This window comes from Citrus clementina, unplaced genomic scaffold, assembly GCF_000493195.1.
Source record: "Citrus clementina cultivar Clemenules unplaced genomic scaffold, Citrus_clementina_v1.0 scaffold_9, whole genome shotgun sequence".
Taxonomy (NCBI): Eukaryota; Viridiplantae; Streptophyta; class Magnoliopsida; order Sapindales; family Rutaceae; genus Citrus; species Citrus x clementina.
Window position 1 is genome coordinate 1,676,763 of NW_006261964.1, and position 15,875 is coordinate 1,692,637.

Here is a 15,875-nt window from a genome sequence, read left to right on the forward strand (position 1 = left end):
TCTCTCCTTCTTCAATGAATCAGTAGTCCAGTCCACATACTCCCATTACTTCACAACTTCAATGCAATTGTTTTTTTTTTTTTTTTTTTTGACACTCAATTGCACTCTCTGAGTCTGACCATCTGTTCCCCAACCCTTCTTTTGTTTGCTGCTTCATCCCCACCACTCTCTCTCTTTCCCCATCACTCCTTCTCACACGCTCACACACAAATCAACAACTAGCAAGAAAAGCGCTAGCAACTGTTACTGAGCATTAGTAGTGTTAATTGATGAGAAAATATTAGCAATAAGATTCATATAGCAAGCCCTATCTTCAATGGAAGCAAGAGTTGTTGGTGTTAATCATGATCAAGGCGCTGCTGCAGCAGGTGCTGCGGTTGATGATATGGGGGATGGCATGCAGTGCAGTAACCATCCGTATAGAAATAACCCAGGTGGGATCTGTGCTTTTTGCCTTCAAGAAAAGCTCGGCAAGTTAGTTTCCTCTTCTTTCCCTTTACCCATTCGCGGCTCCTCTTCTTCTTCTTCGTCTCCCCCTTCCTTCAGATCTGACAATATTGGTGGTGCTGGTGTTGCTTCCGGCAATGGCGGTGGCCTTGTTACCGGCAGTGCTGCTGCTGCTTCTCTTTCGCTTTCTCTTTCAGCTCGTCCTACTTCGACTAGTAGTAGTACTACGAGAAGTAGAAATGTTAGTAATGGCATTGCCAATGATCAATTTTATTACACAACGAGGCGGGCCAGGATTCCTTTTCTTTTGGCCAAGAAGAAGAAAAAGATAATGGTTGGACCATCAGCAACATCAGATCGTGCGGCTGATATTGTTTTCAAGAGAAGCAAGTCTACTACAACTCCTAGAAGGGGCCATGGGCATTTTCTTGATGATACTAATAATGAAGATTTTAGCCCAAGAAAAAGAGGGTTTTGGTCTTTTCTCTATCACTCTTCATCATCATCGAAGAATAAAGTTGATCACAAGATCACAACTTTAGCAACACCGAATGGGGGGTCTTCTCATTTGAGATCTTCATTGTCTAAAAAGAGTGCTACCAATATTGTGATAGAGGAAGATGATGATGATGATGATGAAGACGGAAGTCCCAACAGTGCTTCTCAAGCAACTGCTTCATCTTTTGAGAGGAAAGTTTCAAGATCCAGATCTGTTGGCTGTGGGAGCAGGAGCTTTTCAGGTGACTTCTTTGAGAGAATCTCAACTGGGTTTGGTGATTGCACCCTCAGAAGAGTTGAGTCTCAAAGAGAAGGCAAGCCAAAAGTGCACAATGCTGCTTCATCTTCTCATCACCATCATCACATGAAAGAAAGAGTCAAATGTGGTGGCATTTTTGGTGGGTTCATAATGACCTCATCTTCCTCTTCATCATCTTCATCGTCTTATTGGGTTTCTTCATCGTCTACTGATCATCAAGATAATGTCAATGGAAAATCATCATCATCACTTGCTCATGGAAGGAGTAGGAGCTGGGGCTGGGCTTTTGCTAGTCCGATGAGAGCTTTCGGCAGCAAGCCCTCTTCAAAAGATGGCAGCAAAAAAAGAGACCACGTCATCAGAGAATCTGCTAATAAAAACACCACTCCAAATTTGGCTGCGATTCCTTCATTGTTAGCTGTGAGAGGCTAAAGATTCATCATTTAATTAAAATTTGGGGTTCTTTGGGTATACGATTTCTCTGTTTTCCATCTTTAATCCCTTGTTCTTAATTAAGTTCCTTCTAGTGCTGCTGCCGCTGCTACTGTTACACTTCTTTTTAATCTTTGTAATTGTACTTTTGTTTTATGTGCAAATTGTTCGTTATCTTTTCTAGATCGGCTGGCTAGTAAGCATATGCATTGAGGAGAAGAAATGTTGACTAGTATTAATTAGTTAGTATGTATTCTGTTTTGTTGTGTGATTTGCCGGGGTTTCGTGACTATGAATCTGTTATGTGTTTTCTTTAATTTGATATTACATTTCATTTCTAGTGTTTCTTATTATTATTTGTAAGCTGCATCTCGGGACTTTGTGCGTATACAAGAGATTTGGTCTAATTTTCTAATAATTTTGTAGAACAAAGTTGCTGAATTTTTCTCGGCACATGCTTACACATGTTCGTTGGTGATAGGCATGTTGGAAGGCCTATGCTATGACCATGTAGACTCATCCAAATTTTGTTCTGATATGAATCAAAATTTTAAGTGGAAAAAAAAATTGCGTGATTACATGTTTGGTGCAGCTAAGAACACCTAGACTATTTGACATTTTGACATCTAGAGCACTATAGTATTGAAATTTGAAAGAAAAAAAAAGGGTATTCTTTGCCAATGCAAACATGGTCTTAAGTCCTGAGAGTGATCGAATTATCTCAAGCTACCCATCACAGCCCTGATTTTTCCAAACCCTAATTTATGACACACGAAAGATGATGTACGGAAGGATGACTACATTTGGAAACACAGCCGTAATCATGCGTGAGCTATAAATGATTTGCCAGTGTAAAGACCCCGGCCCCCCGCTGTAAAATATAGATACAAATATTATTTAATTAACTGTACTAAGAGCAGGTTCCTTGTAAATGGAAGCTGTACCAATCTGTGGGTTTTTTTTTTATTGTTACAGGAGAATAATGTTTAAATTATAACTTATATTACATAAAATTATAACTAATATTTATAAATCAGACTATTATTGGGACTAATTTATATTAATACTAATGAAATTCTGCCCAGATTTTAATCCTCACAAATATTCAAGGGATGTCTACTCTCCACTCTTGAGTAAGAAAATAAACTACCTTCACTTAATTTTAATTAAGAAAAAAAATATCCCCATAATATATTTGTGAGAATTCGAACTTCTGCCTTCCAATTTGTGGGTGTTTATGTGAAGCAAAGATTCAGTTTACTTTATTTCTTTCTAATTCAATGTTCGAGCTGTTAGTCAAAATTTGAGTGTGCAACGAATAATCATCACTAACAGTTTGATTACGGGTCTACTTAGATTATAAATTATTTCTTCATTAGGATGTAAGTAATCAACAATTTATGAATGTGAAGGATTCAGAATTTTGCAGCATTTATGAATATGATCCTGAGCTCTGCCCCTTCATCATGAGTTGTGAACTATAATATTAATTGAATTCTTTTAGCAACACAATATATATATATATATATGATAATTTCGCATTAAAAATTATTCATTTTTCAGAAACAAAATAAAAAAAAAAAGAAAGAAAGAAAACACAAGTTAAAGATGTGAGAAAATAATGAAAGGGACGCAAGAGAAAAGAGCGAAGTACACGAAGGGCAAAGAGACAAGGGAAAAGGCTGCTTCACACTGTTACATTGGCAATTTGGGCACAGACAATTAATACGTGGACCCATTCTGGAAGCTGCACTTTTTTAATCCACAATGCCCTTTAGATTTTCATTTTCCTTTTGTCATGAAGATGTTACATACTTGCTTTTGATTCTCAGAATTCAGATATTGGGAAGGGGCAAAGCTCCTCCTCCTTTATGCCTTTTTGAACCAAAAAGTCTTTTTCTTTTGTCACCTAATTTTCAAACTTATTTTTTTTTCCTTTTTTTTTTTTAATTTAGTAATTTAGCTCACTTAATGAAACCTATTAGCTTTTGCTTTTAAAAAATGCTAAGTGGGTTGTGTTTGTACATTGATCTTAATTTGTGCTATTTTCGCAATTTACTCAAAGAAAATGGGAAGAAACACATAAATTAAAGCTTGGACCGTTGAACGCTTATTATTACTTAACAAAAAAAAAAAAAAACACACACACACACACACAAAACCAAAAACAAAAACAAAAACAAAAACGATTGAACTCTTGATCTTACTTCTTAGGGCCAATAAAATGAAGCTATGTAGGACGACGCCGTAGGGACACAAAGGGCCGAAAAATTTATGGCCATGCACTGAACTTTCCCTGTTACGTTTGGACGGACTCGACTACCTACTACTATTGAAGCAACTATTGACAACAACTTACGATATGGTCAACTAATTTCATAAATAAAAGTCAATTTAATGGTAATATTGTGAAAATTTTAATAAATACACGCGACACACTTGTCGGCCGATCGCTTTGATATATGTTATTAAAAAGGAATAAATATCAAATGGGCAAGTGAATTTCGATTAGTTGTAGAATTTGTTCATTTATTTTATCTATAAAATTGAAACCAAAATCTTGAGGCGAATTTTTCAACGTATACTAAATTAGATTGACCTAAACAGTGAATTCGGTTGATTATTGACTAAAATTGTCGACATTTGGCAGAATAAAATGAGTAACACATTAGTTTCCTCTTAATATGCAACTTGGTGATAACATATCAACATTTCAAATAGGACTATTAATTTTACATACGATGTACACTTAGAAACTTCGTGATTATGGGGTAGTTTATGCATTAATGATGGCCGTATGTTTTGGAAAAGGTAAGAATATATGTATATTAAAACTAATAAAGGCGGCTATTATTTATTTATTTATTTATTTTTTGAATGAGGCTATTATTTATGTGTTTGTTTTTCCTTCGAGGAGGAAAATGGGCGTCCTCTAGTTTCATGGAGTGGGGAATTTGATATGACGTTAAGCTTATCTTTAATGGGTTGTTGAACAAATTAGACCTTTGTGTATGTTGTATTGTATGTTATAATCAACATCATTATCGTTTTTTGGATTCTTGATTTGCGACATAAACATGGGTCCCATCCTCACATGCTTGCATTATCTTAACAACTTTGAAAGGAACGTTTTCTTTTTTTTCTTTCCTGATCTTTTGTCGATTTGATTCACAAAATTTCACAAGCCACAAATTGATCAACATTTTTCTTAGTACAAATTATTATTGTTGATGTTGTTTGTAACTATATACCTTCATGTCTATGGACATGGCTAACATTGAAGCGAGCTTAGATCGGGCCTAGGCCGAGCCTACACCAAGATCTAGAATTGGGCCTACTTGACAAGACCTATCTTGCTTTGACCAATGTTTAGGTGCCCTAGTTTTGACTGGGGGTGATCACAAGCAACATTTAGGAAATTCTTGTGTTATCTTCCTGTTAGTAGACCTCGAGTAATGGTTGTGCGACCCTCTAGCACTAGTCAAAACATTGGACCCTTGACAATGGAGTAATGGTTTTTCACCCACTTCATTTTATCTTATCAACCTCTCACTTCTCAATTAAATTTATTTATTTATTTCTAACCGCCAATCCCATTTGCAGTCACTCTTGGAATCTTCAACAACATTACTGTATGTCGATCAATTCGAATTGGGACACATGCTATCGCCCTAAAATCTCAATCTCCTAGGCCAAAATAACGGCACCGTGCATATGCCCAGTTGGAACATGATCTTTCTTTACTGTTCAAACTACCCATATATTTTTTTAACGTATTAAATTTTATTTCTGAATGAGATTATTGAAAGAGTTGCCGTGAAGTTTTTGGTCCTCCAATCACTAGACTTTGATTTCTGATATTTAATTTTAAGTTGTAATGATTTTAGTTCAAGCAAGCTGGAGAAATAAGAATGAAGCTTGATTTTGGATATCGAATTTCAGAGAAAAGGTTCTTTGTGATTGTCCGTGAAGAAATCACCACATGTGATTTCAATGAGGTTAGATCCGAAAACCTGTAATATCGACATACAACCCATTACTGTCACCGGGCACTAGTTTACAAAATTGGCATACAAAATTGGCATATTCCTCTGTTTCTTCAGGTTTATTGATGCCTCTTAGTGGTATTTATTTGAATAAGATTTTTGCCTTACCATTTGGTTTATTGATGATTTTTGCGTTACCATTTGGTTAATTGATTCTGCCTCTTAGTGGTATTTATGGTTATGGACCTCAACAAGAATAAGACTAGTCTGCTGAATCCTCGATGTATTGTTTACATCTGCAGGTCTTAAAATTCCAAGAAATAAGATCAATTGTTTACACAAACGTTAAGTTAACCTCCTTATTTGCAGCGGTCATCAAACTCAAGGATGTTTTAGATTTAGTTTTCCCTGTTTTGTCACTAAAAATGCAATCAGATTGCCGATTAAGGTTAAAAAAACTATTGCGTATCACAAATTGACGACTGACGTTAACATAATTCACCAAGAGATTGCAAAAAGGCAAGGTAATAAAGTTGCATCACTTTTGTAATTTGGTTTGAATTGTAGATTTATACGAGTAGTTATAAAGACAAGACTTCATTAGTTTGAGTGCTTGATAGTGATTATGAAATGCACAGTGACATAAGCATATTAAAAAGAAGCTTCTTCACAATCAAAGAAGACAAGCCGAGATCAACCGCTCTTGCAGCTTAACAACAGCCAAAACTTCACTCGTCTTGGCAAAATTTATAGGATGGTAGGAGTATTGTCCTTTATATAGTGGCTCAACGGTTCCATCTTGTAAGTTATAAATTCCCATATCTTTACCTCCAAATTCAGTGTGTTCCTCCTCGTGCATGTACCAGTAACCCTCGCCATAATCATCCGTAAAATATATGCAGTTGGTTTTACAACGAGGTTTGCTCGATACATCTAGGGATAGAGAAGAATTATGACCCAAAAAGATAGATCTATTAGCCAGATTCTTGATCTCCTTCCATCTTTTGGTACCTAAGTAGACTTCAAAAACTTGAAATCCATATGTTCCATAATGTAAGACGTCTTCATTGCCTGGATGAACAGGTCGTAAGTCCACGCCTTCACGTGAAACCACCCATAATTTTCTATCCGAATCTTCCGAACCGACCAAATACAAGCATTCCTGTTTTTGCCGACGCAATCCATCGGGTAATGGAGCAGAGGCTGAGCGTGCAACATCACCATCGATGGCGAATATTTCAGTGTCACCATTGATAGCATAATACTGGTCTCTGTTACAAATAACATCCCCAAAACTGGAATGCTCTGTGTTGTTTACTTTTGTCCAAGCTTCATCACCAGGCTTGGCCCGGGCTAATTTTGCAGTGCCACCGTAAATAATAACAACTTGCTGCGAATCTGAAACAGCACATTTGGATATACAAAAAGCAAACGTAGTCGTGTTTTCAACATCCCAATCCGGGATTGTGTCCATGTGTGGGAGTTGGAGCTGAACACGTGAGAAAGGATGGAACATAACTCAAACTCAAATCTGGGGCAAGCTTAATAAGCCAGCCCCCCCGTGAGGGTAAGTACCTCGCAGAGTCAAAATCTGGCAATGTTACACGTCGAATCATACCTTGGGTCAGACTGAAGAAAATAGATTGATCTTTGATATGTTCTTGATCTTGATCTTGATCATCCTCTTTCGCTGGTGCGGGTGGAAACACGAGCCATGGAACTTGACTTGATTTGTACATGAAATTCTCCGAAACTGCAGCGAATCTCCATGACGTGCAGACCCCACCAAAGGAAACAAAATCCTCGTACCACTTTACCCACCTTGCAATTTCCACTAGAAGATCGCCATGAAGGTCTGACCAAAGATTGTCGTTGGCCGCCATGGTTTGCTCTCGTTTCTCTACTCTCCTCTCTTCCATTCGCGTCTGATTGTTGGTGATAAAGTTAATGATACCATACAAATTTTTGTATAATACAAATCAATGTGACATAATATTATTATAGATTGAATGAAAACAAAATAAAGTTTATAGATCGTCTAATGTTCTTATTCTATGAATCATGTTATATTAAATCGACTTGTACAAAAATAATTTGTACAAGTAGATATAGGCTTAAACCTTAGAAATTGGCTAAAATATTGGGAGGGAATCCACTTGAACAATTTGTTTTTTTTTTTTTCCCGTAATACTTGAACATAATAAAAATATAAAACGGTCAATTACTGTATTTACCTTTAATTTCCTGTTCTTAATTAAGTTTTAGTCTTTTGAAATTTTACTTATGTTTTACCTGCAAGTTGTTGTCCTTTTTAGATTAGCTAGAATTAATTAATTAGTACAAATGTATTCTCCTTTGTTGTGATTTGCTGGGATTTTGTGATGATGAATCTGTTGTGCGCTTTGGATCTCTATGCATAAATAAGAAATGAGTTTAATTTTCTAATGATTTTGCAAAACAAAATTTGCTGAATTTTTTCTTGCACATGCATACGCATGTTTGTTGGTGTTAAGACAAGTTGAAAAGTATAGGATCTGACCGGATATACGAATCAAAATTAGGAAAAATAAAAGAAAAAATTGAAATGAATAGAGCAGCAAGTAATCTTTGTGTATATACTGTAAAGGTTGTAAATTGAAATGAATCAAGAGAAATTACATGAACAAAACATTTGCGAAAAACTCAACTATCTGAAACAGAAAACCAGATACAATTCAAGCTGATATTCATCAAAGAGTGAGATTTTCACAGAACATGAAGAGTGTAAAAAGCTTGCCTCAGCGGGTACTTTTTTCAAACACTAGCCTATATGAGTATCACTAAGATGTGCAATGCCTATGGCCATTTGGTGCCAAAATTAAAACGCTAAAGCAAATTTGTTTTTGATAACATCTTGAAACACTTTACATTAGTAACTAATCAAAGATACTACGTGCTATGCACTATTAAGACATATACTTTGTTTGATTCTTAATCATGTTTGATTGATTCTACCACCTTTGCAGTGTTATATGTATGTGTGTGTATATATGGGATAATTATCCAAACTAGTATCCGGACTGAGGCCGTTGGATTTATTTATTTATTTATTAATCTGCTACACATGGTCCCAATCCTGGACTTTAATTACAGTCTGGGATCCCAGACCGCGTAACCCCTCTCTCTCTATATATATATATAAAAGTAATTTTGCAATACAGGAATTCTTTACTTTTATTGACAAGTTAATAGACAAAATCATGGAAATGCACTATTAAAAGTTGTCAATAACAGTTGATATCAATACAACAGCAAAGACTTAGAGTGAGTCAAAATTGCTACTGTAACAACATCACTTAAAAAGTTAAAGCACCGCTAACAGCAAAGGATCTGCCATGCGCGGCCACTCCCTAGTGTGCCCTGACTTTGTGGTTCAACAGCATCTCTCGAAGCTCTGCTGGATCAATCTCGACCGCCCGATTCTCCGGCCTGTAGTACCCAGTGATGGGATCTGGGGCCCAGGCAGAAGAGGCCCCAGAATCCTCTCTCACCGCAGGCCTCAAATCATTTTTCTCCATGATACCAGTCCGAGATATGGTCCCCAAGGGTGCTGCTGCAGCATATCCTCTCCTGTCCATTTAAGAAATTATTAATTATTCTTATTAAAAGAAAAAAAGAAAGAAAGAAAGAAAGAAAGAAAGAAAGAAATCATTAATCATAAGTGAAAGAAATGAGAATTATATAACAAAGAAAAAGATTACTTTAAAGAGTTTTTATAATTCACATGGTGAAACAGAATCATATGATCTAGCTAGCTTGTGCAAACCGAGGTGTTACTAAAAGCGCTAATAATCAATCTGCAAATGCTTTAGGTTATTGAATTAATGCGTCTCAAGAATGCGTTTAAAACAAAATTAAGCGATTTCGCCTTTCCAAAGTATTTGCGGAGGAACAAATATACAAGGTCCTGTATAATATTAAGGAAAGATAAGGGTGCAAAATAATATTTAGCCCAATTAAGACCGTCCCAATGTTAGTTTACTTTTTGGCCCCTCGTATTCATGATTTTTATGTTCTAACCCTCGATGAATCCGATCATTTTAAAAAAATTTATTTTTCACATACGAAAGTCGATCAAAATCACATGGCGAGTTTACAGAAAGGCTACGTTTGTTTTTTTTTTTTCGAATTCGTTTGTTTGTTAAGTTAAGAAGGAAAAAAAAAAAAAGAAAAACATTTGGGAGATGACTTGATCTCTTCTAAAATGTCACTAGAAATGTTTAGATTGATCAAGAAACAAATATAAACAGCTAAGGATTCAATGATGATGAGATCAAGCGACACAACGTAGAACAAGAAACAAGATAAAATTATCATTTCAAAGAAGACCCAAAGAGAGAGAGAGAGAGAAAAAAAAGAGTTCTGTAAACAGACCTGCTAATGGAGAGCGAGATGCCATCAGCAACAGGAGCAAGAAGAAGCTTAGCTTTGAAGAGAGAGCGGGCCATTGTTTTATTTACTTATAGAACTTAATAGATATGAAGATAGCTAGCTGGGATGTTTCTGTACAGTGCTACTACAGAAGAAGAAAGATTCTGCTCCTGCAGTAGCTATAGGCAAAAGCTAGCGGCTCGCTCTCTTTGTGCTGTGCTTGTGAGGAAGAAGGCTTTAGGGTTTTCTGTTATTTATAAAGAGAAAGGAGAAACTGTGAGGAGGCGACTTGTTGGATTTGGGTTGGGCCGTTCTTTCAGAAGACAAAAGATCTTGTCTGAGTAATCTGACACGTCTTCTTAGGAGTTGATGATTCATCGAATCCTGACACAATGTTATTATTATTATAGTACTGATATCTGATCCAAGATAATTTTCAGGGCCACTAATGTCGTTATTTAATAATCATCTTGAAACTTATCTCTTTGGTCTGATTATCGGGTTCGGGTCATAGACAAAGAAAAATCAAACTTAACCCGAAAATATCTTTTCCTAATTTCAAAATTCTTTCTCTTGTTATCTTTTATGCAAAATAAATATATAACGTAACTGTTTTGAGAAGTATTCATGCGATTAATTTGATACGTTCGTTTTATTCTAAAATATTTCCTCAAACAGTTTATTTCTTTATTTTTTTAAAATTATTGGAAGGGTTGAGTTGGTGTTGAATATTCCTTTGAAAGGAAGAAAATTTCGAGAAATATTAATGATTGTTTAAAAAAAAAAAAGATTAAATGTTGAATAAATTCTGATTTCCCTCTATTTTAAGAATTATTTTAATAGTGAAAAGTGAAGACGCACACACCACATTGAATATAGTATAAGCTATCATATAAAAGGATGCGGTTAATTTAGAGTTATTCTCAATAATTTATGAGTATTTGATAATTAAATTACAATTGAATTATTGAGCACAATTTTTATATAGACATTAATTATATTGTTATACAAATTAATAAATTCTTTAACCAATGACCACAAAAAATTACTGTAGTTTAAATAGTAACTCTAATTTTATTTTAATAGTATCTTCTTAATATTTAAATATAAGTGCTCTATTTTATCAAATATATGGAGAGACACAGAGAGTCGTAAGAGAATTGTTGCCGCCGGAACTAAAGTTTGTGGCTCGTCGGTAGACCGAAGCGTATGAAATAACAACCGTCCACGTTTGCATGAAGCTTTTGATGAACATATATATATTTTGTATGGGGCGGTCTTGAATCGCGATGACGGGTGTTAATCTCGACGCAATGATGATTCATAATGGCCCGCAAGGGCCATGATCAGTGGGCGGCCTCCCTTGGAACTTCAAAAAAGTTTCTACTTTCTTGCACTAAACGTCTCTCTTAATTATGAGGCTTAACAATTGGCAACCATCGTAAGTCGTAACCTCTACGTGTCTCTTGGTTCATGGATGCCCACATATGAAGTCGGCCATTATCATCATCATCGTCATCATCAACCAAGCAGTACTTCTTTACCAATTACCATTGCGTTAATGCGATCCGAGTGTGTAAACACTAATTCGGAAGCTTCAATTCAGTCTTATATTCCCGTTGAATTGATGAATATGCCTAGTTGTTCAATACAAATGGGAAACACCAGCTTAAACTAAATATTTGTTATTATTCATCAAATAACAAAAGAGCTCGCAGTGGCATTTTTTTTTTTGTGGGGGGGGGGGGGGGGTGTTGTTTAATACTTCTTATAATGCTTTATCAGTTTATCTGATACATGATTAGTTAAGGACTGGGGCATGGATTGGAATCCTACAGGTTTCAGCAGGATGCCAAGAAAAGTGTTTCCGACGATGGTTAAAGGGGAGAACAAATCACCGGCCGATGGCGGGTTGCTGTTGCGGGTGGCCAGCGGGGTTTTGAGGACTAAGCAGCAGTCGTTGAGTAGTGAAGAGACCACAATTTGCACAGGATCCAGCACTATTGAAAATGACCCTGACTCACTTGTTACTGCAGTTGAATTAACATTTCCACCGCACTGCAATTGCACCTTTGCATCTGAAAAAGAATGAAATATTTGTAGCATTTTCATAATAAATTGATTTCTTTTGTTGCAATTGCAAACATCATTTTGGTAGTACCAATACTAAGGAGGATAAGTGGCAGAGCAGAACCTATAACTATTTTGCTTAGGCGGGGGAAATAATATCGAAACAACAAAACTAAGAGGGTCGTAATAGAAAAATATAAAATCAAGGGAGCCAAAGTAAAATTTACATGAATGAAAGGGGTAAGTAAATGATGCTTAGGAATTGCTGCTTGCTCTAACGTACTTGGAAAAACAGGGGTTGCTTGTCCCAGGTCACCAATGTTTCCATTGACAGTGCAATACAGAGTGCCTTCAATATGGATTAAGCCAAGAAGGGTGCCTATAACCCCACCTTGTGCATCAGCCGTAAGTGTTGCCATTGCAGCTACCAAGATGACAGCATAGACAAGTGATTTCAAACCCACGGCTTCAACATACGATTGATCGATAGTGATGGGCAAATTTAATATAAAATTGTGAGGAAGATATTAAGAGGTGACAAATGCTTGCGTTGGTGTGCCGTGTGTGCGCCATCTGCGTGACCTATGATCAGTGGCCTACTAAACGCCATTTTAAAATATATTAAGAGGCTTAGCCAGCAAAGGCAAACTCGTGTCATCCGGTTAATGTGGTCCGAGTCATCTGCTTTCATGAAACTGCTTTTGGTGGATGTTTGGGACTTCCCAAACACACTCTTGAGTTGAGCACCGTATAAGGCTGTGATTGGTGTGTATTGAATTGAAAAATGTAATATATAATTAAATTTCAGTTACACACAATTATAAGCTCAAACTCATTGAAACAAGAGACTTCATCAAGACAAAAAGTCAAAACCTTCGACAGCTAGAGAAAGTAATGCAAGTCGCTGCACACTGTTGCCCTATTATGAACGAATGGGTTCGAATTTTCTAAGTGGGTAGATCTCGTAGTTCTTGCTTTCATTTGAGTTACGGTCGTTAGAATCTTGAACTATACATATGCTATAATTATACTGATTTAGAATTTTGACAAACCCCTTATTTATATGCTATAATTATATGCTATAAGAAAGTTATTACAGCACAATGGCAACAACTAGTTGGGAAATCAAAGTACTATGTACGTAATAATTATAGGTCATATGGTGGACCTTATTTATAATATAAAAGAGCAGTGGCTTTATTCTTCTAAAGCTTCATCGAAGTTCATGGGATGAATTGGAATCCTGCGGGAATGGTGTTAGCATTGAACTGTAAAGATGAAACCAAACCACCCGCAGCCGGCGGCTTAGCATTGCAGCTGGCGAGCGGCGTGTTGACCACTAAGCTGCAGTTGGTCAGCAGTGAAGAGAGCACATAATTGTAGAGGATCAAGCACTATTGAAAATATTTCTGATGCATTAGTTGTTGCACTCGAAACAACTTTTCCATTCCACTGCAATTGCACCAAAGCATCTGAAAGTGAAAACGTCATTGTGTTATTAGCAATATAAATACTAAAGGAACCAGGATATGTTTGAATTTTGTTTATCTTTTAGTGAATTTAGCTTTCTTTCTGTATTTTAAAAATTAAACAGCGACCGAAACAAAACATTTATGAATTTTGGGCATCAACTTACTGGGAAAAGCCGGGGTTGCTGTGCCATTGACGCCCATGTTGCCATTGGCAGTGCAAAAAACAGTCCCTTGAATACGGATTAGACCAAGAATGCCACCTATTAGCCCAAATTGGGCTTCAGCTATGGGAGCCGTCACTGTAGCAAGCATGATGGAAACAAAGAGAAATGATTTCAAGGCCACGGTGAGCTCAAAGACCAGTGTATGTCTAATTTGTGAACAGACTTGCTGCAGAGGTAACCTATTTATAGCAGATGGGGAAGGCAAGTTGCAGCAGATTAATAAGGCTTGTTTGGACAGACTCCACTCATTAGATGGCTTACTAAATTTAGAAAAACAATAATCTTCTCGTCTTGAGAGTTGAGTTATTGATATGAAGGTCTGATTTTGTCATGAAGCTAGATCTGACCAGTGACCTTGCATGCGTGCCAGCTTTGTGGGGGTTAACCTACAAGGCTGAACTAACTGAGAGCCTTATAATTCATCCTTATAATTCAATCTTATAAGAATTATGATTCTCCCGTGATCTGAGCTTTCTTGGATTTTTAAATATCGAGTGATAATATTATCTATTAGTGATAATATATGGTTAAAAGTAAACTACTCTCTTGTATTTTTATCTATAAACCATTAAACAATCAGCCATGTGAATTTTACTCGGGCAAAACTCAGATTATGATGGAACCTTTGATCTATATGAAAAGTTATTTTGCCCTATACTGGCTGTGTGAACTCCCCCATGCGGTGCCATTTTTGTACCTATATGAAATTTGGTTTTATTTCAAAAAGACTTTGATCTTCCGTGTTTGACATAGTCTTATCATTAGTATGGTCCATAGCTAGAGACCATTTGCAAGCCTTTTTATCAACGACTCCTTCCACTTGCTACAGAAACTGGCTTCAGCTTCCGGGCATTTAAGGATGTGATATGCACAAAGCGCCATTATGTATAGCTGCCTAAGAGGTTGATATACAATTGACCACTTTCAGCAGTAGAACGAAAGTATACATTAAAATTAATTAGTCCATATGCTAAAAAACTTCGGATCTTTATGACCCAAAAATGTAGATGCTACATGCTAGTTGATTCGAATCTTTGGATATTGTACAAGAGACTTGGGGTGAATTCGCACACAAAATAGGGAGATCGCATTTCCCGACTCTTCTGTCAAGAGTTTACCCAGCTCGTCTTTTTAGGTTTCAGCAAGTAGTCGTGATAAATCAGGGAAGATGTGGTAATTCACTGACAACAAAAACTAATTCCCCACGCCAAATTTATTCTGGTTTTGTCATGAGCTACATTCTTCTGGACAAGCGAAATTGGCAAGTGCGCGAATCAAATGAACCAAGTCCAACATGAGTAATACTGTCCTTAGTCGTGATAAAGCAATAAATTTGGCATGAAACGGGCAATACATGGCTTCAAACCTATCTGCACGAGCGGTTCTATATTTATCAGCAAAATAATTCAGGATGTTAGGCACTGAAAAGCGATGGTGTATATACAAAAAGAGGTTGGTACACAGTGCGAATTGGTGAGTTGAGATGCTTCCAGTTTGGCTTCACCACAATCAACAGTATGGCAATTGAGAGTAAATCAGCCATGGTATGCTAAAATCATGATCAACTTAGACTGAAAGTTAGAAAGTCGTTATGAAAGGAGGGATAGAATCATGGCTAAGAGAAAATAAGGCTACAGTTGTGATGAGCAAGGATGGTTGAAGTCCCTAAAAAGATGACTACAAAGAAAGTGCAGAACCAAACTAACAATGTTGATCTGCAAGTAGCAACTGCAACAACCAAGTCATATCCTAACAACATACAGTAAACCGCACAACAGAATAAACAGCCTGCTACTAATCCTAAGGTTTTTGGCTTATTCAACTCGAGCTGTTACAGCATTATATAATCAACCCAAACCACAAATGAACAACATATTAAATGACAACATCCTCCTTCCATGGATAAAGACTAACTAATAAATGAAGTTCAATATCCAACTTAACATTGTAATAAGGCAAAAGTAAAACAAAGGCATTCAAGACGCAAAAATTTCATATAGTCAACTTGCAGAAGGTACAAAAAAGGGAGAACCTAATAAAAATAAAGATGATGAAAATCCCACCACATGGTTTCTAT

General features: G+C 36.5%; 5 protein-coding genes across 5 annotated transcripts in view; 1 reads left to right on the forward strand and 4 right to left on the reverse strand.

Annotated features, from left to right (window-relative positions):
* On the forward strand, positions 1–1,961 carry LOC18032833 (sericin 1). Its single transcript, XM_006419475.2, has one exon. It carries the CDS (start codon positions 317–319, stop codon positions 1,634–1,636), a length of 1,320 nt encoding a protein of 439 aa, XP_006419538.1. The 5' UTR covers positions 1–316; the 3' UTR covers positions 1,637–1,961.
* Positions 1,962–8,660: 6,699 nt separating this feature from the next.
* On the reverse strand, positions 8,661–10,292 carry LOC18032801 (late embryogenesis abundant protein Lea5). Its single transcript, XM_006419478.2, has 2 exons — positions 10,036–10,292; positions 8,661–9,231 (listed from the first exon to the last, which is right to left on the reverse strand). Exons 1-2 carry the CDS (start codon positions 10,107–10,109, stop codon positions 9,012–9,014), a joined length of 294 nt encoding a protein of 97 aa, XP_006419541.1. The 5' UTR covers positions 10,110–10,292; the 3' UTR covers positions 8,661–9,011.
* A 1,498-nt stretch (positions 10,293–11,790) lies between these two features.
* LOC18032798 (phylloplanin) lies at positions 11,791–12,521 on the reverse strand. Its single transcript, XM_006419480.2, has 2 exons — positions 12,386–12,521; positions 11,791–12,110 (listed from the first exon to the last, which is right to left on the reverse strand). The coding sequence occupies exons 1-2, from the start codon at positions 12,519–12,521 to the stop codon at positions 11,791–11,793; spliced, it is 456 nt and encodes a 151-aa protein (XP_006419543.2).
* Positions 12,522–13,194: 673 nt separating this feature from the next.
* Positions 13,195–13,928, reverse strand: LOC18032794 (phylloplanin). Its single transcript, XM_024190947.1, is given in 3 exon segments — positions 13,195–13,475; positions 13,477–13,574; positions 13,739–13,928. Coding segments are annotated over 3 exon segments (396 nt in total). The 5' UTR covers positions 13,887–13,928; the 3' UTR covers positions 13,195–13,325.
* Positions 13,929–15,212: 1,284 nt separating this feature from the next.
* Positions 15,213–15,875, reverse strand: part of LOC18032789 (60S ribosomal protein L22-3) — a 1,588-nt gene continuing 925 nt past the window's right edge. The window contains exons 4-5 of the mRNA XM_006419483.2: positions 15,480–15,547; positions 15,213–15,347 (exon numbers count right to left, since the gene is read on the reverse strand). Coding sequence (XP_006419546.2) covers positions 15,213–15,347; positions 15,480–15,547 — 203 coding nt within the window. The remainder of the gene's footprint in view (positions 15,348–15,479; positions 15,548–15,875) is intronic.